The sequence below is a fragment of the Chlorocebus sabaeus genome, chromosome 13 (genome assembly GCF_047675955.1).
Source record: "Chlorocebus sabaeus isolate Y175 chromosome 13, mChlSab1.0.hap1, whole genome shotgun sequence".
Taxonomy (NCBI): Eukaryota; Metazoa; Chordata; class Mammalia; order Primates; family Cercopithecidae; genus Chlorocebus; species Chlorocebus sabaeus.
In genome coordinates this window covers 53683512-53705857 of record NC_132916.1, presented here as the reverse complement: position 1 = coordinate 53705857, position 22346 = coordinate 53683512, and the positions used below count along the sequence as shown (strand labels likewise).

At 36.9% G+C, this 22346-nt stretch overlaps 1 protein-coding gene across 2 annotated transcripts in view; it reads right to left on the bottom strand.

The window, feature by feature from the left end:
* LAMA2 (laminin subunit alpha 2) overlaps nucleotides 1-22346 on the bottom strand; it is a 621494-nt gene that overhangs the window by 172184 nt on the left and 426964 nt on the right. For both annotated transcript variants that reach the window (XM_073022454.1, XM_073022455.1), the window contains exons 28-29: nucleotides 19792-19909; nucleotides 11493-11627 (exon numbers count right to left, since the gene is read on the bottom strand). In XM_073022454.1, the coding sequence (XP_072878555.1) occupies nucleotides 11493-11627; nucleotides 19792-19909 (253 nt within the window). The remainder of the gene's footprint in view (nucleotides 1-11492; nucleotides 11628-19791; nucleotides 19910-22346) is intronic.

Below are 22346 nucleotides of genomic sequence, written 5' to 3'. Positions count from 1 at the left end.
TTGCCAGGCTAGAGTGCAGTGGTATGATCTTGGCTCATTGCAACCTCTGCCTCCCAGGTTCAAGTGATTCTCCTGCCTCAGCCTTCCGAATAGCTGGGATTACAGGTGTGCGTCACCATGCCCAGCTAATGTTTGTATTTTTAGTAAAGACGGGGTTTCACCATGTTGGCCAGGATCATCCCAATCTCTTGACCTCGTGATCCATCCCCCTCAGCCTCCCAGAGTGTTGGGATTACAGATGTGAGCCATGGCACCCAGCCCCCATGGTTTCTTTAAGAGTAAGCCAGTTGATGTTTCTCCCATTTCTACGGCTACTCTAATTCTCCCTTATGGATTCTTCCTTCCCTTTCTGTTTAATATAATTGATGCCCTTAATTCTAACTTTGATCCTCATCTCTTTTTTCTCCTCCATATTTACCTTGGTGATTTCATCCATTACTATGACTTCAGTTAACGGTGTGCCCAAAACTCTGTATTTTATGTATTCAGCCTGGATATCTCTGTTGGGTTCCAGACTTCCACTTCTAATTGCTTCTTGAGTAAATATTGTATAACACAGAAGCGCCTTAAATTTGAAATGACCACAATTAAGTTCATCTCTTGCTAAACCTGCGAATACTCCTGTATTTCTCATTTCATCTGAGGTCACTGTCATCCACTCAATTGCCAAGGTCGGTAACCTACAGGCCTCTCTTATCAGAGGTATCCATCAGATCATCAGTTCCACGAGTCTATTACTCTCTGTTTCTTGACCTTCTTGTTGCTACTATTTTCATCTGGCCACTGTCATATTTTACTTGGATTATTAGAATAGCCTCTTAGCTAAAGATCCTGTCTCCATATTTTCTTATCTGGTGATTTCTCCACACTGCAATCAGAGTGATCATCCTATGAACATATCAGACTATGCCCTTCTCTTGCTTGAAAGGCTACACTAGTTCCCAAATGCAGTCAGGATGAATAACAAGTTATTAGCATGGCAAGGAAGAGTTCATTATCTGCCACTCCGCACGCCCCCACGCCTTCACCACCACAGTACTTACCCCTACATATGTAGCTGTAACCACGGCTTTCTTTGCATATAATGCCATAGCCACATGGGGCCATCTGAAATTCTCAAATTATGCGGATACTCTTTATCACTGCTGGGACTTTTCATTTGCAAATCCTTAGCTCTAGAGTGTATATCGGGCTAGCACCTATTCATTTCAACTCTCATTTTAAATGTTAGTTTCTCTGAGAAACATTCCCTGATGCCCTAAAATTGGCTTAAATGCTCCTTTTAGTGCATCAAACACGGGAGGCATTCAATGACTATTTTTGAATGGCTGAATGAATGAATGCATGGTTCCGGAAGTCTAGATGAAACTGGTCAGGCTTTTTCAGATGAAAAAGCCCAAATTTCAAGTGTCATTGCAGAAAAGTGGTTAGCAGAGCAAAATGATTTGTCATATTTTGCCAGTGATTTAAGTGCCATAATCCTCTTTTACTCAACCATCCAAAGGAACCACTAGTTTTTAGCAATAAAAGAGCCATTCCATATTTAACAGTAGCATTATGAGAGATAATGGCTCCAAGATAAAATAATTATCTATGAATTCTAACTTCAAGTCATTCAGCAAGGGGTCATGCTGACGAATAAGTGTTAACTGGGGAGTGTTTTAAGAACATATTTTATAGTTATAGAGATGAATGTGCCAAAAATACATAGGACCTTCAACAATAATTTTCAGCATTTTACTTTTGCAGTAAAATAATTGCATAATGAATTATTTTATGTCACCTAAATATAACATTAGTAACTCAATTAAAATCCTTAAAGCCAATAATCATTACTAAAAAGACAGAGATTCAAAAATATGATTTTGTTTCTCTTATACCTGTAAGTCTACATAATTTCTTCAATAGAGAAAGCAAATATTGTAATCTTCTCTGGATAATCTTATCAATCTTTCACAGGGTTGCTGACATACTAAACTTGGTTAATTGAATCAAATGTCCTGGTTGTGTCCACAAACACACAACACATAAATCAGGAGCCTCTTTTTGAAACTTTTCTGACATACCCTTTTCATATGACTTTCCTGTCTGCTTTGAAATAGTGTACATAATTTTTTTCTTATATAAAAATTAGCCTTTAGGGAAAATTTCTATATTTTGGATGCCTAATGAGAAGTTTAATTATATTCTCAAGAGTGGTATGTGCTAGTATCTCTTCAATAATACATTAGAATATATTAGATTTGTTAAGTTTTTTTGCACACTGGAAAACTGTTGGTATATATTCCTTCTACAAAATCAAATGAATATAACATTAATATTATAGTATCTCAGGCCTAAGGTGAGAAATTACTTAACCTAACCTTCTTGCCATACAGGAATGCCTTCTATACTTCCTTGAGATATCATTAAATGCATGAATTCTTATAAGACGGCTTTTTTTCATCTTGCATAAGCTGTGAAGTTTTTCCTTACGGTGAGTAAAAATTTGTTGCATTCTAATTTTCAATCAGTGATCCGAGTTCTGCCTTCTGAAGTGATGAAAATTAAGTCTAATTCCCTTTTCCTAGTGAAGGTCCTCAAATATCTAAGAATACTATTACCTCCTAAATCTTTGTTTCAAGCTAAACATTTAGCAATCTTACCCAGGGTTTCCTTCAAATATAAGTCTCTAGCTGTGATTTGCAAATATGTTAAATGTACTTCCTCCCTTGATTTGGATCTTATACAAGTAGCAATGCCCTGTGTTGGCACCTAGTGAATCTGCAATCAAGTAAGGACTCTTACTTCACGTGAATTGCTAATACGTGTCATTTCCTCTGTTCTTTCCCCTAAACTAGAAAATAAGCTCTAGAGGGCAAGACTCATGCAGTCTTCACATTCCTAGTACCTATCATAGGCCATAGACCTGTATATTGGAAACATAATTAACAGATGCCACAGGAATGAACAAACAAGTGAGCTTACCTGAGTTCAAATCTTTTCTATTAATCTCATCTTGTTAATTGTAATTCATAGTTTCATCTGTCAGGATCTTTTCCCACCATCCAACACATTAGATAATACTTTCAGCTTTATGTTATCTGAATATTTGGTAGATCTCATCCAAAGCATTTACAGATATTTTGAACAAAACAAGGTCAAATACAGAGCTTATGCCTCATCATTGGAGATATCACTAGAGCATACTCTGGGTCACATATTTTTAGCAACGTGTATGCCCATCAACCTATCAGCTGGCTAACATCTGGCTCATATTTTCAATCTTGTGTGCAAGGATACTATGAAATAGCTCATCAAATGCCTATTTAAACAAAACCAGCATTTGAATCATGGATAAGACCTCTACTGCTTTATAACTTAAGCAAGTTATTTAATTTCTCCAGCATCAGTTCATCAACTGTAAAAGACAAAATAATCTTGTCTATCTCATAAGTTTATTGTAACAATAAATGAGAAAATCTCTGTACAGTGACCTGTTTTGGTCCTGGTACATACACAGTTTTGGACACATAATAGCGGTTATTATTTTTGCTGAATTTGAGATATGATGTATCACATTGTCTGATAAACTTGATATTTTACTGTGATTTAGAAAACTAGGTTTTCAGATATTATATATACAGTAAACCTAGCACTTAGTTTGATATGTGTTATTTTGAGTGAACCTATTCTTTTTTTCAATTTTTAATTTTTTGTAGACACGGGGCCTGTGTTGACCATGCTGGTCTAGAACTCCTGGATCCTCTTCTCTTGGCCCCCAAAAGTGCTGGGATTACAGGCATGAGCCACTGCCCCCAACAAAGTGAACCTATTCTGATTCCTAATGAGCACTGTTTATTTTTTCCACAGTTGACAGATATTTGTTAAGTAAGCAATACTTAAGTTTCATTGGAGATCACAATCAATCTGTTTCCTACATTTTATTTTCCTTTATAAAACCTGGAAAGACGTTTTATTGCTTACTATCCTGTGACAAATTTTATGTTCTCACAATTTGTCAAGTGTTTTCCATACATGACCCCTAGTCACTTTTGCAGATTCTGTCACGACTCTAAGATGTAATTCACTTGAGCTTTCAAAATCAAACTCATTTAATCAGCAGAGTGTGTTTACACTCTCTCGCCATCTGGAGAAAGCAGTTTGTGGTGGATTTGAAACCTGCTTCTAATACTTTTTGGTCAAGACTTTATAGGTTGCTTACATTTTCTTAGCATTAATTTTCAGAACTTAGTATAAGGCTAACAATCTCTATTTTGGCAAGGTTGTTAGGTAGATTAAATAAGGTTTACAAAACAAAAAATTAGTGAATTCTAGTTACAAATCTGTCTATTTACTGAAGATAGGGTTAATTGATTAAATGTTTCAGGCAACAGCAACAATCAGTTATAGAGATTTATTTTATTATTTTTTTAAAAAATAAGAATTGTGATAGAGTGAAAATAATATTTCCACAAATTATTTTATCTTTAAAAAGTCGTTTGAGCTAGCTAAGGCTTCAATATTCCCATGTGAAAAAACAATAGGAGAAATAATTCTGACTACAGGGTGTAGCAATGATTAAATGAAAATATCTTCCTTCTGTCTCTCTCTTTCTACCTACTCATGTGTGTGTACTAGTTACTGTTAGTTCACTTATCTCCCTCTCTCCCCTTGGATTCAGTATCACATAGGTTTTATTCTTCAAAAATTTTTTTTTCTTAATGAGTAATAGTCACTGAGCTATTCATAACATGCCTATGTATAAGATTTATTAATGCCTAGGATGAAGCAACAATTATCTTGCAAGTATCATTAGGTATGATGAAGAGCATAGTTACAAAGTGATCTGGGTTTCTTTGAAATATTTAGTCTATAAAGCTTTCTATAGTTTTCTTTCCTATGCACTTTATATTTTCAGGGAAAGGTGTGAAGAAAAAGAAAAACAAGATAAGTGAGTTCCCATTTCCAAATATCATCATGTTGGAGGTTAAGGCTTGCTATGGTCTGAATAATTGTGTTCTCCAAAAATTCGTATGTTGAAATCCTGTCTCCCAATGTGATAGTAATAGGAGAAGGGGCCTGTGGGAGGTGATTACATCATGAGGCTGGAGCCTTATGAGTGGGATTAGGACCTTTACAAAAGAGACCCCAGAGAGCTATCCAGTGCCTTCCAACATGTGAAGACAAAGAAAGAAGGGGTCATCTATGATAAGGAAATAAACCTTCGCCAGACACTGACTTTGCTGGAGATATGATCTTGGACTTCCCAGCCTTCAGAACTGTGGGAAATAAGTTTCTGTTATTTATAAGCTACCCAGTTTATGATATTTTGTTACAGCATCCTAAATGGACTAAGACAGTAAGAAAATCTAGCATAGTGCTAGACATTTTTTTTTTTACACTTTTTGATCAATTATCAACTGATTGGTTCTTCAACTATAAATGGTAGATAACGTGTATGGTAATGATCATCTTTATGATCATCATTATCATAATGATCAGCATTATCATAATATGATCATTGCATATCAGAAGCATACCATACACTAAGTAATGTTCTAAGCCTTTTATTGAGTATTTCATCAAATCCTTACAAAAACTCTGTGAGTAGGCACTATTATTATTTTCATTATATAAATGAAGAAACTAAGACCTCATTAAGGTTAAATAAATTGAGTAGGCTCACACTGCCAGTAAGGGGTGAAGCCAGGATTTGAATCAAGGCACTTTGACTGCAGAGTTCATGCTTGCCACTATACCAAAGTAGAAGGCATTGCTCTGTATAATGGATATGATATGAAACTGAGAGCCATATTACACATAACAGAGAAATCAGTATGCTTCGGTTTCCTCAGTTACAATGTGGGAGTAATAACAGCTATTTCTTATTTGCCTCATGAGGCCATTTCAAAGATGAACAGAGTTGCCTAAATTCAAAAGTTGTGAGTTCCATGAAAGAAAATATAAAAATTCAGAGCATAACGGTTTATACCAGCTGTGTTTGTTTAATGGAAGTATTTATTTTTTACTTCATCTAGGGATTACTCAGAAAATAGACATGCTTTTAGAATTCTTAGGGAACAAAAGTAGTCATAATAATCAATTGGTCAAAAGAGGACAGTATAAAGATGATAATTTTAATCCTAATAAAAATGAAATTAAATTGCATTCTTTATAAATGCTTCTAAATTAATCATATAAAGCAAACATAACTGTGTTAAAAATGCCAGTGAAGATTGCATAACAAAAATGCATTTAATTCTTGCTTAAGAAAGTGTATAGATTAACCTCCCCAAATTACCTATTGAATTTTTCAGGCAAGCAAATGATGAAAAAACAGTATACTAAAGCAAGATAGTAATTATTTCTGGAATTCATGGATGGCTAATATTAGTTATTTATTTTGTCAATAATATCATTTATGGTTCTGTTTAAGGTGGATCACCTCTTAAATGCATCTGCGTTCCTACCCCACTCTCCACAATTAAGCATATGACTAATTTAAATATCTTATTCTGATTGAAATAGGATATATTTAATAAGCTAGGAATAGAAATAAGTTTTCTTAACATGACAAGAAATGTTTTTCTTACACTAAACATCAGCATCATACTTAATGGTGAAAGACTTAAGGCAATCATATTAAAATCAAGAATAAAATAGAAAGCTGATTATTTTGGGAAATAATTAAAAAACATGAAATTATTATTATAACAGATATAGCTTTTGACAAGTAAAAACACAATTATAATATTTGCAAATAATAGTATTATAGGCCAGGCGTGGTGGCTCACACCTGTAATCCCAGAACTTTGGGAGGCCGAGGCAGGCAGACCACTTGAGGTCAGGAGTTCGAGATCAGCCTGGCTAAAATGGTGAAAACCCATCTCTACTAGAACACAAAAATTAGCCAGTTATGGTGGCAGGTGCCTGTAATCTCAGCTACTCAGGAGGCTAAGGCAGGAAAATCGCTTGAACCTGGAAGGTGGAGGTTGCAGTGAGGCGTGATATCACCACTGCACTCTAGCCTGGGTGACAGAGCAAGACTCCTTCTCAAAAAAAAAAAAAAAAAAAATTGTAAACATAACAATAACTGAATCAATTGATAAACCTCTAGAACTAAAATAAAAGTTATTGAACATCAAATACATGTAAAAACACCTATTCTAATAGTTAAGGTTTACCAGTAATGACCAGTTAGTACATTTACTATGTTGAAACAAAATAGCTAATGTTTACCATTAAAATGAAAATGTAAGATACATAGAAAGAATTTTAATATGAGAAATGTGTGCTCAATATAGACAACTTTAAAATAGTTTACTGTAAGACATAAAATGTCTGAATAGAGAAGAGTGACTAGTGTAAATATATTAATTCTTTACAAATAGGCTAATTTAATTCCAATCAAAATTCCAGTAACATGTTTGGGTAAGAGATTGAAATAGTGCATAAAAATGTCAGCTGGAAGAATATGTAAGAGCATCTAGTTAATTAGAAGAGAAGAGAAGTAAAAGACCTTGTTTTACCAGATAATGTTAACTTAACATAAAATGAAGGTAAGCAGAACACTGTAATAAGAACTAAAAGGTAAGTAAAACAAAATGGATTATCTGAAACATCTTAATATCAACAAAATAAATTTGTGTGTGTTCAGAAACAACAATGTATCAAGGGGAAAAGGAAATATTAATCAGTAAATGTTTCTTTACAGTAGTAATACATATCTGCAGAAAAATTACCTCCTCACACCATAGTAATGATTGGATCTAAAATTAAATCATAAACTTAATAGTAAATACTGTGGGATGTCAATATCAAAACATCTCAACATAGAAAGCCATGTGCCTGGGTAAGATCAGCATCTGAATGAATGTAGCTAGAGAAACAAATTGCTGCAAGGATTGAGTCCCAGCAATACCACTACGCGGATTTCAGAGTAATGAAGAAAACTGAGAAGGAGCAGTGTTTGAATTTGAACATCTCCAGAATACCATGGCCTGGGAAGCAAATTGAGCAAAGGGTTTCAAGAAGAATGGGGTGATTCACAGTGGCAAACATGGTTGTTAGATCTAGTAAGGTGAACACTGGTGGCCGTACATTAGCCATTGGTTCCAATATAGAAGAGCAGGTGATAGCCTGTTTTTAGTAATTCAAAGGAGAATAGATGAAGAGAAATTATAGACAGGGGATAGACAGCTCTCCATTGTATGGAAGGAGAAGAATGAAGTGGTTACTTAGAAGGGAAATGAGTCAGGAGAGTTTGTTTTTGCTTTGAAGGTGAAAAAAAAAAAGTGACAAGATAAGAAGGAGGAGAGGAGAGATTAGCTAGAGTGATGTTAAGCGGGAGAGGGGTAGAATTGAGAACATATGGGGAAGATATAATCTTTTCTGGAAACAAGAATAGTTCATCCACAGTAATAGATAAGAATCATAATAATTGGGCACACATGCAGAAAAATGGGTGCATGCAGTAGTGGGAGCTTGTTACCTCTCTTCTGATAGCTTCTAAATTCTCAATGAAGTAAGAGGCAACACCATCAACTGAGGGTAAGGATTGGAGGGGGTGAGAGGAGAGGTTTAGGCTTGAGGATGGAGGGGAAGGTATGAAATAATCAACTAGGAATGTGGAAAAGAAAAAGGATGAGAGAAAAGTGGCATGATTGCAGAGCAGCACAAAGGGTCCATTTGAAGAGAGTGATCATGAATTTAAGGTAAGATTAGATGGCACAATTGTCTTTTTCTACAGCCACGTTCAGTTTAGGAGGTGCAGGTGACTGGGCATGATGGCTTATGCCTGTAATCCCAGCACTTTGGGAGGCCAAAGCAGATGGATCACGGATCATGAGGTCAGGAGATCGAGACCATCCTGGCTAACATAGTTAAACCCTGTCTCTACTTAAAATACAAAAAAAGTAGCCAGGCATGGTGGTGGGTGCCTGTAGTCCCAGCTACTCAGGAGGCTGAGGCAGGAGAATGGCTTGAACCTGGGAGGCAGAGCTTGCAGTGAGCTGAGATCGCACCACTGCACTCCAGCCTGGGCAACTGAGCAAGAATCTGTCTCAAAAAAAAAAAAAAAAAAAAAAAAAAAAAAAAAAGAAAAGAAAAAGAAGGTGCAGGTATGGAGGAGATAGTAGGGTTCTCACAGTGTTGGAGTTCACTTGAGTGAAAAATAAGTAAAGGAGTAGCCAGGGAAATGAGCATTGCAAGGCAGTAATACCAATGAAGGATCATGACTATTAAGCTGGTTACTACAGTGAAAACATGAGATAAGGAACAAGAAAAAAAGTGTGTGCATCAATTGTGAGATTACACACATTGAAGCTGAAGTATTTAGAAGTGAACTAGACAGAAACTACGCAGTGGTTAAAAAAAAAAAAAAAGGCGCTTCAAATGGAGACCAGAGAGGTACAAGAAACTGAAAGTTAAGAGTATGGAAGAGTTAAGATCATGGCCATTAAAATCACTAAGAATGATGACAGGAATAGTGCTAGGGAAAATGACAATTAGACAGGGAAAATCAGCAAGGAAGGACGTGGGGTATTTAAAGTTTAGTAGGTGACTTCGACAAGCAGATGGAGAGAGGCGCCTGTAGAGGGAAGCATGAGAGTCAAAGCTGGGTGCTGTAGAGCAGCGTCTCCAATTTTTTTTTTTGCACCAGGGACTGGTTTCGTGGAAGGCAATTTTTCCATGGACTGGGATTGGAGGATGGTTTTGTGATGATCCAAGCACATTACATTTACTGTGCACTTTATTTCTATTATTATTACATTGTAATATATAATGAAATAATTATACAACTCACCATAACATAGAATCAGCGGGAGCCCTAAGCTTGTTTTCCTGCAACTAGACAGTTCCATCTTGGGGTGATGGGAGACAGTGACAGATCGTCGATCATCAGGCATTAGATTCTCAGAAGGAGCATGCGCAGTTCACAATAGGGTGTGTGCTCCTATGAGAATCTAATGCTGTCTCTGATCTGACAGGAGGTGGAGCTCAGGCAGTACAGTAATGCCAGGAATGAGGAGCAGCTGTAAATGCTAATGAAGCTTGCTCCTTTGTCTGCTGCTTGCCTCCTGCTGTGTAGTCCGGTTACCAAAAGGCCACGGACCAATATTTGTCTGTGGCCCAGGGGTTGTGGACCCTGATATTGAGGAGGATGGATAATATAAAACTGGCAGCGAGGAGCAGGAAAACCTGCCGCACTTTCAGACTCAGGGGAATGAAGAGAGTGAAAGAAAGGGATGGCTACTGCAGCTGGGTGTGGTGGTCATGCCTGTAATCCCAGCACTTTGGGAGGCCAAGGCAGACGGATTACCTGAGGTTAGGAGTTCAAGACCAGCCTAGACAACATGGTGAAACCCCGTCTCTACTAAAAATACAAAAAATTAGCCAGGTATGGTGGCGTGAGCCTGTAGTCCCAGCTACTCAGGAGACTGAGGCATGAGAATCACTTGAACTCAGGAGGCGGAGGTTGCAGTGAGCCAAGATCGGCACTGTCCTCCAGCCTGGGTGACAAAGAGAGTCAACGTCTCAGGAAAAAAAAAAAAAAAATGGTGATGGCTACTCCTTAAGAGGGCTGCCAGGGCAGCAGCATGCAAAGTGCGAGCTGGGTTTCAGTCAGCATGGTGGAGAGAACATTGAGGGAAGAGGAGGATTCTGCAGGGGATTTTGCCTATTTTGACCATGAGTGCCACAAGGCTCAGTAGAATGGTTTCAGAAGATGAGCAGAGGTGGGAGATGGGCTTAACAAAGATGAGCTGTAGGCAGATTACAGTTTAGGGGACAAGTGGTGACAGGGGCAACCTGAATTTCTTACAGTGACTACAATAAAAAGGGTGGAACACATGATTGTTCTGATTGTTCTAATGTAGACGGTAGTGGTAGAGAGTGCAGGGTGCTAGCAGAAACATCAAAAAATAAGAGCGACCTTAATTATAAGGGAAATGTGCAAATTATGGGACATCCAAACAAAGATTGTAAAGATCTTAAATAATATCTAACAACATAATACAACCTCGTGATAGGTAAAAATTTAAGGGACAAGACATAAAACTGCATCAATGGTGTTATATAAATCTTATTCACAAACACATGTACAAATTGGTGGGAAATACTTAAAATATTAAAATTTTATCTTATTTTGCATTTGGGGTGAATTTTTTCTTCTTTTCTTTTCTGTAATTTCCAAATTTTATGTAAAGTTTATCTACAAGAAAATAATCAGAAAAAAAGGCACATGTAATTTTTAAATAGGTATGTCTTCTGGTGCTCTTCTAAGATGCTGCTAAAATTCTATTTCTTGACATGTGCAGTGGCTCTCCCAGTTATTTTTTCCTTACTTTTTAAAATGTAGAATCTGTGAATATCTTTTTCCCCTGCATGTTTTGTTTCACACACATGGTTGTGTTCCCTTGCAGTTTAGCCGGCCTCTGAGTGCAGATGCTGAGCATGTGTAAAGAGAAATGAGCACATGGGCCTTGTTCAAGAAAGGCTCAGAGGACTACCTGGCATATCGATGTTTCAGGGTCACACAGGCTGCTGTGTCCATTACATTGACATGGAACACAGGTGCCCAGGGTTGGTCCAGGGGTGCGGCCACCTGGTTGAGAACGCAGTCGATAAAATCCTGGCAAGCATGCCTGAAAGAAAAGGAAGCCAATTAGGACAGCCAGCTTAGAAATCTTGCATTAGCAATGCTTGAGCTCTTCAGTGGCTGCAAAGACAGACTAGCCTTCCCCTACCTGCGGCAGGGGCAATATCACTTACAAACACAAGTGCCAATTTTGATACCTAATGTGTATTTCTTCCTGGTCTCCAAGGTGTTCAGGCGGCATCCATGTGTAATCAGACTTTAACCAAGGAAAGTTTTTATTTGTAGATACAACTCAACCCGAAAGAGCTCCAAAGAGTCTTTTTCTTGAAAAAGAGGTTTGTTTTTAAATAACATTGTCATATGGAATAAAGAAAATTCCAATGTCTTTAACACCTAAAATATGCTTTTACTGTGCTTAATGGATAACTAGCACATGTCCAATGAAACACAGCAAAAAATTAAATAAAAAGTGTTATGGATGCATTATTTATACTGATAAAATTTAAAGGCTATAAAAATAAGAAATCCAAAATAATAAAAGTTCTGCATGTCTTGGGACTATTAGACCACCAGCAAAATTTATCTTTCCCTGATATAATTTGTTTCATCTTGCAATAAAAATCTGAAAGCAAACAGAAAACTTCTAGTGAAGCTGACATATGCAAAATCAAGACTTCCATCTTCATTTGGGTTTCTTATGAAAATGTATCAACAAACATCTTTGGCTTTCTGGAAGGCAGTCCACAGCTCTGGAATGAGGATGAGAACTGTCTTGTGTTTCAGGCTCAGTCCTCTCCTCACGCATAGCTGCAGACATTGCTTGATTTATGAATAAAAGGTGGAAGTCAGTTTTTCAAATCCCATGGAGAATTACAAGGCGACTATTTTACCACCTTGGTTAAGTAGGATTTTTTTTTTTCCACTTAAAAATCTTATGCCCATTGATGAAAGAAGAGTGATCGCTGACTAAGCAAGAAAAAATATCAGACTAAGAATTTTCTAGTGCCTCCACATCCCTTTGGTTCTGGCCTAGACAGTCCAGAGACAAATATACAAAGAGGCTCCTTATAAAAACATCTAGTTTAATAGCCAGCACCCTTCTTGTTTATTTAGATTTGGATAACGCAAAAGTACCTCAATTAAGCACTTAATCATGAGACTCTGCTTTTATCACATCCTAAAAGAAATTCTAATGAGATTTAATAATATCCCAACTTTCAGCAAGCTGACAGACAAAACTGAGAATAGTATTCAAGATATTTTGAGTCTTATTTTTCTTATGGTGGACATAATCATATAATTTAACAAAATTTGTACATATTGTTTAAAAAGCAAGGTTCATTTTTGCCATTATTATTGAATAAGTACTGGAAATGATGGTTGAGGAATTAATTTAAGCATAACTGAAGAAATAAACCAAGATCCATTTAAAAGTGGTTCATAGTGGCCAGGCATGGTGGCTCACGCCTATAATCCCAGGACTTTGGGAGGCCAAGGCAGGCAGATCACAAGGTCAGGAGATCGAGACCATCCTGACACGGTGAACCCCCGTCTCTACTAAAAATACAAAAAATTAGCTGGGCATGGTGGTGGGGGCCTGTAGTTCCAGCTACTCCTTAAGTTGAGGCAGGAGAATGGTGTGAACCCAGGAGGCAGAGCTGGCAGTGAGCCGAGATCACAACACTGCACTCTAGCCTGGGCGACAGAGCGAGACTCCATCTCAAAGAAAAAAAAAAAGTGGCTTATAGTGTGGCTTATTCCAATTCTTTAACAAGCTGACCACTGAATAAAATGGGATTTTCTGTGCATGGATTTCATCCTTGAATATATATATATATACACACACACAAACACACACACACACACACACAGAGTTGTGTTATTGACATACTTGCTAGGTGCATGTGTGTGTGTTATTATGAGAGACAGGCCTTTATCTCTGTAATATCTTTACTAAGTTATTACTGTAATTGTTGTCCATAAAAATTTGTACAAAAAATCACACAAATTGAGAGGAAGTTTCTAGCTTCACTTTAAACTCAAACAAAAGTTTAAAATAAATCTTGGAAGAAAAAGGAAGATAAGAAACAATACTCCTCACCGAGGAACTGTACAAAGTTTAGTGTTGTAGGCCCAAACGTGAAGGTGAGCCCTAAGGTGAAGTCTACTCTAACGCGCAACACATTTTTCTTATTACTGTGGCTTTCCCTGGCAGGCAGCCTGACACAATAGAAAAGCACCCACAGTGGGAGTCTGTGGTCTGGTCTAATTCCTTTGGGGGAGAGTTGAGGCCCGGGTTTGTTTTAAAACTCTTAGGAGAGTCTAATAAGCTATTAGGGTGCAGCATCACTGGCAAGCTCCTTATTCTCTACTGTGCATGTGTGCATTTAAAAGGGCATATGGACAAGGCCAGACACGGTGGCTCACGCCTGTAATCTTAGCATTTTGGGAGGCTGAGGTGGGTGGATCATTTGAGGTCAGGAGTTCCAGACCAGCCTGGTCAACATGGTGAAACCATGTCTTGACTAAAAATGCAAAAATCAGCCAGGCATGGTGATGCGTGTCTGTAGTCCCAACTACTCTGGAGGCTGAGGCACGAGAATCACTTGAACCTGGGAGGTGGAGGTTGCAGTGAGCTAAGATGCGGCCACTACACTCCAGCCTGAGTGACAAAGCGAGACTCTGTCTCAACAAAAAACAAGACAAAACAAAACAAACAAACAAACAAAGTGCATACCACTCCTTGGTACTGTAAAAGGAATGAATAGGGAAGCTTTGATTTTATGTTAGTTTTGTCTGAGAGATATGGGCAAGTTACTTTGAGACACAATTTCCTCATCCCACAAATGAGCAGGTTAACTCAGATGACTTCTAAAGTGTCTTTCAATTTCAACATTTTAGATTAGTTTTGATTTATTTTGTGTCCTGATGGATTCAATTTCTATGAGGTAGCGAGAGAGAGAGAGAGAAGATTTGACAATGCAAAAATCGGAAACTTAAAACATTAAAAAAAAAAACACACAGAAAGTCTCTCTTTTCCTTGATAATTTTATATCATTCTTTCAATTAAAAAAAAATTTTTGGGTGTTTTTCAATATTGATTGTTTTTCCTCTTGGTGAACTGCGACAAAGTTCATGAGAATGATTATGTTTAAAATTGGAAGCAAAAAAATTACTTTTTGAGTCCCATCTAAAATCCTTTCTGGAACACAATGGCAAATTAAAGAAAAGTAAATAAATACCTTCCTGAGCTCCTCTTCCCCATTTCTACTCTAATTTAAACTTTTCCAAAGTTTTCTTCCTCAGTGTTGAAATTATTCATGGCTCAATTTTCTTCTGCTCTCCTCTATCTTTACTTTATTTTCATAATATATTGTTTCATCAAAACATCAGATCAAATTTACACAAAAATGTGGGAGGGTAGAGAGGAGAGAATGAAGCAGACAGTAGAGAGCCATCATATCCTAGGCTCAGGGCTGCACACTGTGCTCCTTTCTTTCTTCAGAGTTTAGTAATAAAATAGATACTCGTGCTGAAGCTCATGAAAACACTCTATCTTGTATCTTTGCATGGATTTTGCAATCCAGTAGACCCAGGTTTAATTCCTGTTCCACCACTTTGTATGTAGTAAGGTTTTGAATACTATGTGCCTCATTTCCTCACCTAGAAAGTAGGAATATTGTACAGTCATGTGCTGCTGCATAATGACATTTTGGTCAATGACAGGACCATGTATACGACAGTGGTCCCATAAGATTATAGAACTATATTTTTACTGTACCTTTGCTATGTTTAAATATGTTTAGATATGCAAATACTTACCATTATGTTACAATTGCCTACTGTACTCAGTACCAATAACATGCTGTGCAGGTTCGTAGTCTAGGAGCAACAGGCTATCCCATGCAGCCTAGGTGTGTAGCAGGCTGTACCATTTAGGTTTGTGTATGTACACTCCATGATGTTTGCACAATGAAGAAATCACCTAACAACACATTTCTCAGAACGTATCCCTGTCGTTAAGCAGCACATGACTGTATAATATAATAGCTGAGTACAAGTTTACCTAGGTTTTGGGAACAGACTCACTGAGGTTTGAATTGCTGTGTGGGTGTGTGATCATGGGCTTCAATTCTCTCACCTGTAAAATGGAGATCATAAATTATAGTCGATGATGTTGGTGTAACTGTATTGGGAAAGGTACGGGAGATAGTAAGCAATCAATGGTAGGTTCTGGTTTTCACAGGGTTGATATGAGGATAACTTGAGATAAAGTATGTTTAATAATCGACATACATAAATCAATAGGTTTCTCTATTTCAAATAGTTTTTTCAATGTAATTGCTGGAAATAACTACAAATAAAAACACCATGATTGTTTTAGGTTATATTTGTAAACAAAATTATAATATAACTTACCCATGCCATTTTCCTCAAAACTTGTCTGTACATGAAAACAGAGACTTTGGGTCTCCGGTGTGCAACAGACGTGATAAAGGATAGATGTGTGCATGTGTAAGTAGCTAAGACTATTTTTATATTTTGCCTTTTGGGTTTATGAGTTGACGATAGGTATAAATTATTTGGAGATTCAAAAAAATCAGTTTTAGTAGCCACAAGGGACAGCTTCTGAGTGGCGACCCGATACACACAGGCCATTCAACTGTGAGCCTAAAGCCCTATTAAAATATGGGAAGAGAGGATAGAAGCTGAAACTATGAAAACATGACCTAGAGATCACTGACAAATTTCTGATTTCCATATTACTGCAGAGAGCTGCACATGCAATGCTGAATAGTTTCCATCTTTAAGAAAGAAAGTCATAAGTCAGAATGGTACCTGCATGTAACCTTTTAACTGCATAAAGCTCAGTTTAGGTCAGTTTGGGCAATAACCTACATTTAATGTAACTCAAAGGCAGGTTAAATAAAGTATAACAAACTCAAGGGCTCCAACACCAAGACATTTGGTGAGGAAATGGTGTCCTTTGTTTGACTCCTGAAGGTAATCTGGCCCCTTCGGGAATAGTAAATTAGAATAATTAGACATTTCTAGAACTAACATTTTTAATGACCACGGCTGCAGTGTCATCACAGTACAGGAAACAGGCAAAGGCTAAGTGTCTTTACAACTGGCTATATTTTAGCAGTAACTGATACTTAATTTTGTTTACTTGCAACCATATTGTGGATTAAAACATGAAATAAAATAGCCTGTAGATGCAGACATCTCTAGAATACTATACATTTTGTAAAAATATTGTAGAGGAATTGCTTTGTGTGTTCATGACCCAAAGCATATGTTACTGGAATGGGATGTATTATTTCAAAACTGTCCTGAGCTCTTGCTTGGATGACAAGATTTTATGCCTGGGTAATGACACTTAGGAATCAAGATGAATTATAAATAAGATGTATTATGGATTAGAGGCCATGGGTTGTGGAAAACACTTCAGGTACCTTATTATGAGAGATAGGCCTTTATTTCTAATCTCTCTACTAAGATATTACTGCAATTACTGTCTGTAAATAGATGCTTAAGTGAAAGTCATGGGATGGTGAAGCCACAAATGCAGATGACAATTTGTACATATTCTTAGTTTTTCCTGATTTTCATTTATCATTTGCTTTATTTGTGCTCATTTACATTTTCATATAATGATGGAAAATGACTCAAATTAATGGGAAAGCATGTATTTGAATGTATTATTTAAACAGTCTATCAATCATGTGAAGAAAAGTTTTTAACATTTTAAATCCAGAATGGAAGGTTGTTGCATGAAAATAATTTGCTATTCTACTAACATTTTTGTTCACAAGTGAACAGTATTATTTTAAATAAATGCAGAAAAATATAGCTGTAATAACCTTCTCTTCAGGATATCTAAAGGTCAGCCTTGACTACTTACTGAATATTTTCTATAGCAAAATAATATTGCAGAATCAGAGAATTTTAGAACTTCAACTCAATCTGTCATTTTATAGATTGGATACCTATGTAATAACGAAGGTCTGTAGTAATTAAGAGCGTTGATCACAAGTGCACACAGTTAAAAGTAAAACTAAACACTACCTAGGATAAAGGAAATTCCATCTCTTGTCTAGAAAAATCTCACATTCTTTCTGTCCTCCATTTTAAAATCTTCAATGCTCACTGGAAAGGTTACTCATTTTATATGTGCCACATGGTCTCAGTTTTCACCCATATACTATGTGTACATACATATATTGGAAAGAGCAGTGCTTACTGTATAAGCAGTGCTTACTAGTTTAAGTTTACTGGTGTGTGTATAAATAGATGTAGGAGATATGATTTAATAAGGAGATGGATTATTTGATTATTTATTAGCTCAAAATGGACACAGGTAAATAAATATTGCCCTTCAGAGCAGTCACAAGAAAGGCTAGAAAATTATTTAAAGCTTGTGTCACAAAGTAGTTGCAGTTATTCTATAAAATTTTTCCTTGAACAATGTGGAATCCATGTGATGGTAACGAAGCTGAATGGCATGTCAGTTTGTAACGGGACTTTCACACATACGTCTCCATTTAAATAAATCCTTACGATGTATAGGTAAAAAGTCAAGATTTAGCAAGAAACAGAGCAAGTACCCTGTCCAAGTAGTGCAACTAGGTAGGATTCACTGAAACTAAATTTCTTTTTCTTTTCATGATGTCATGTCCCTCTCAGGAAATGCATACTCATTATTTTTAAGTTGCACTTCGGTTTTGACCTAGTGTTATCATCTGTTTCATGTACCATACTTAATGAAACTTCTCAAATCCTATTTACAAAATAAGATGTATAAAATTGTTTATAACCAAATCAGTACATGGAGACATAACTAGCGATTACATTAATAATAATATTAACCATCAAAACTTACATCATCTACACACCAGGTGCTGTGATGAATCCTTAACATTCACAGCTCATTTAGTCTTCATGAGACTCTTAGGCTATAGGTGAGGGAGATATTAATAATATCTAACTGGTATGCTGTGAGCACAGCCAGCCTGACTAATGAGAAAGAATCCCAGCTGCAGGGCTGGGGCAGTCCTGGAGGTCCCTCCCATGCCAGGCTTCAGACTGCAGGGTCTGCAGGAGAGGTGACAGTGTAGGGGTGGTTACTCAGGGACTTGCTGTCTACCTGCTAAAGCCTGAAGAGGTGTAGTACCCTGTGCAGGGCCTCAGGCTTACTATATGGCGAAGTTGAGATTGAAACCCAGGGCAGTTTCTCATCCATTCATTCCACCTCCCTTAAATCATATTGTTTCTATTCACATTTTGTAATTATAGAAAGTAAATCAACTTTCAGAAGGTGAAGATCCTAAGAAATTTGACAATCCTGAAGGCAGACAAAAGAATATCCCAGAAGGTTTATTAAAAAGTAGTTTTAAAATTACTTTTAAAATGTAAAAAAAAGGCCGGGCGCGGTGGCTCATGCCTGTAATCCCAGCACTTGGAAGGCTGAGGTGGGCGGATCACGAAGTCAGGACATCGAGACCATCCTGGCTAACACGGTGAAACCCCATCTCTACTAAAAATACGAAAAATTAGCCGGGCGTGGTGGCAGGCGCTTGTAGTCCCAGCCACTCGGGAGGCTGAAGCAGGAGAATGGCGTGAACCTGGGAAGTGGAGTTTGCAGTGAGCCAAGATTGCGCCACTGCACTCCAGCCTGGGCGACAGAGCAAAACTCCGTCTCAGAGAAAAAAAAAAAAAGTAAAAAAAAGATAGTTTTACAAATGTAATGACTCACAGCAACACTGTTGGAACAAATGTATGCTTCCCTGAGAAGCTTATGTTAAAGGGAGCAGCCTGCTATTTAGTGTACAAGTTTTGTCATGTTCTATATAAAAATATTTTCAAAACCCAGTATAATCCTATCTCCTAATCATTGCAGTTTAAAAGTCTCTAACTCTTCAGAAGTGGTCCAAGAAAATAGATCAGTTGTAATAAAGTGGCTTACTAAAACATTCTTAATTCCTGATTGGTAAATATTTTCACAAATCTTTAAATTTTTTATCAACTATTTCCCTTCAGGTGTGATTTGTACTAAATTATCCTCTTGCCACTGTGACTCACACTGTGAGTGGAAGATTAAATAAAACAGATTAAGAATAAGTATGCAGTAAAGGTACTTCTGGGAGTATTTCCATTTAGCTCCTGAAGTGAGTTGAGATTAAGCAGGTTAGTAGGAGCTACCTTACCTCACAGGACAGGCCAGAATAGCCCAGGGGGCAATCACATTTTTCAATCAAGTGAGCTGGAGGAGTCACTGCTGTTCTACGTCCTTGTTCAGCTACCTCCATTGAGATTTCAGAAATCCTAGAAACAGCGAGAATGTACTTAGATTACCAGGACAGTCAGTTAAGATCACCTAGTAAACACTCAATCCTACAGCGATATCCTTCTCAGGTTTTTGTCAACCTCAAGTATGTTCTATTGTCTTTTTGTTTTTAATTGACAAATAATAATTGTACATAAGTTGACCCTTGAACAATATGGGCTTGAACTGCATGGTTCACTTATATGGGGATTTTCTTCCATGTCTGCTACCCAGAGACAGCAGGACCAACCCCTCCTCTTCTTCCTCCTCCTCTTTAGTCTGCTCAAAATGAAGACAATGAGGTTGGAGACCTTCACAATGATCCATCGCCACTTCATATATTTTCTTTACTTATTATTTTATTTTATTTTATTATTTTATTCATTTTTTTGAGACCGATTCTCACTCCGTCACCCAGGCTGGAGTGTAGTGGCATAATCTTGGCTCACTACAACATCCGCCTACCAAGTTCAAGTGATTCTCCTGCCTCGGCCTCCTGAGTAGCTGGGATTACAGGTGTGCAACACCATGCCCAGCTAATTATTGTATTTTTAGTAGAAACGGGTTTTATCATGTTGGCCAGGCTGGTCTCGAACTGTTGGCCTCAAGTGATCTGCCTGCTTTGGCCTCCCAGAGTGGTAGGATTATAGGCATGAGCCACTGAGCCCAGCCCTTATTATTTTCTTAATAACATTTTATTTTCTCTAGCTCACTTTATTTTAAGAATAGAGTATATAATACCTACACAAATATATGTTAATCTACTATGTTATCAGTATGGCTTCTGTTCAACAGGAGGCTATTAGTAGTTAAGTTTTGAAGGTATCAAAAGTTATATGTGGATTTCTTACTGCATGAGGTGGGGTTGATGCTCCTAACCACCATGTTGTTCAAGGGTCAACTGTATTTGTTGAAACAATGTGATATTTTGATACATAGATAAGTTGTGGGATGATTAGATCAAGATAATTAACACTGTTTTGAAGCTGTTTAAATTTCTGAGACTCATGTACCACATCCTAATATTGCATTTTTGCTTCCTCAAATGTTAAGAGTACATATTAGCAAAAGAGTCACATAAATCATAAGAAGTTCAGTACATTGGATGTCTTATATCCTGTTGATAACTTTTCCCCTACTTTTAAAAATGTCAGTGGTTTCAGGTAGACATGGCCAATTAATTAGACATTTATATTCTTGCAAACAGACAATCCAAGGTCATTCCCCATTCGATTATTTCACATAGGCACTGGTGAAATTGCTTTTAATTTACTACTATCCCAAATTTCTTCTTCCCAACGCTCTGAATGACCTTTCAAGAACTTTAGAAAACCACCTAGAGAATAATGATCACGCATAATCTAATAATATAGATATCTTTCTGAGGATAAATAATGTTTCAAAATAATATTTTCTTAACTTTATTAAATAATTCCTTCAAGTAACTTAACTCACCTTTTCTGATGGCAAATAGTCATTGTAATTGGAAAGAAAATCATAATTGAAGAAAACATATTAATACCCTTTTCATTAAAAAATATATGTAGTCCATAAACTGGGACTGTTTTATGATGGACTAACTGGTAACACAAACATGTTTGGCAAATAAACTTTAAAATGTGGCAATGAATAATTTTGCTTCAAATTAAAATGTGACAATGAATAGTTTTGCTTCAAATAAAAGTTACCTCCAGTAGTTTAAGGAGTTTGAATCAAAACTTTATAACAAGCATAGTAGGTTTTATTGAAACTGAATTATGAATGCATAATGGTTTTGCTAGCATTGTAATCTGCACTCTGAAGATTGGTCTTGATGAAACACACATTCAATTAAAATTCAAGTTTCACTCTCTGCTCCCTATAAGTACACACAGTGGTGGTAAGCTGTAAACAAACCACTCCCCTCCTGCAAGAAAGACCTCCCTTATGTTCTCTGGGCTCTCTGTGGGAGTAAGAAGGTAACTTTGCATTGGTATCTCCATGGAATTTTATAGCCGGAGGAGCTACTGGCTTCATTCTCCTTTCTCTTGCACACGAATGCACATAACAGACCAGCAAGTGTTTACAAATCAGGTGAAACTTGAATGGCAGCAACAACAAATATTTTTGTAATACACCATTTTTTTTTTTTTTCAGGGGATTAGAGGGCAATGGCTTCGATTGGATCAGGGATTTGGCCAAACTCCAGCTTCCATTTAAATGAATACTGAAATGCAAAAGTTGCTATTTCCTTAAATTAAACTTTATAAAAGGAAACAAAAGCAAAGAAAAAAGATAATGCCAGCACTGATACAATGTACAAAGTTCAAATCTCAAATCACATATAAACTCTTAAACTCTCTGCTTTTGAGATTTAAATTTACAATTGAATAAATAAAGATACAGGGTTATTTTAATTACTTTAGAGGGACTATTTAAGCCTTTTAAAAACCTTTG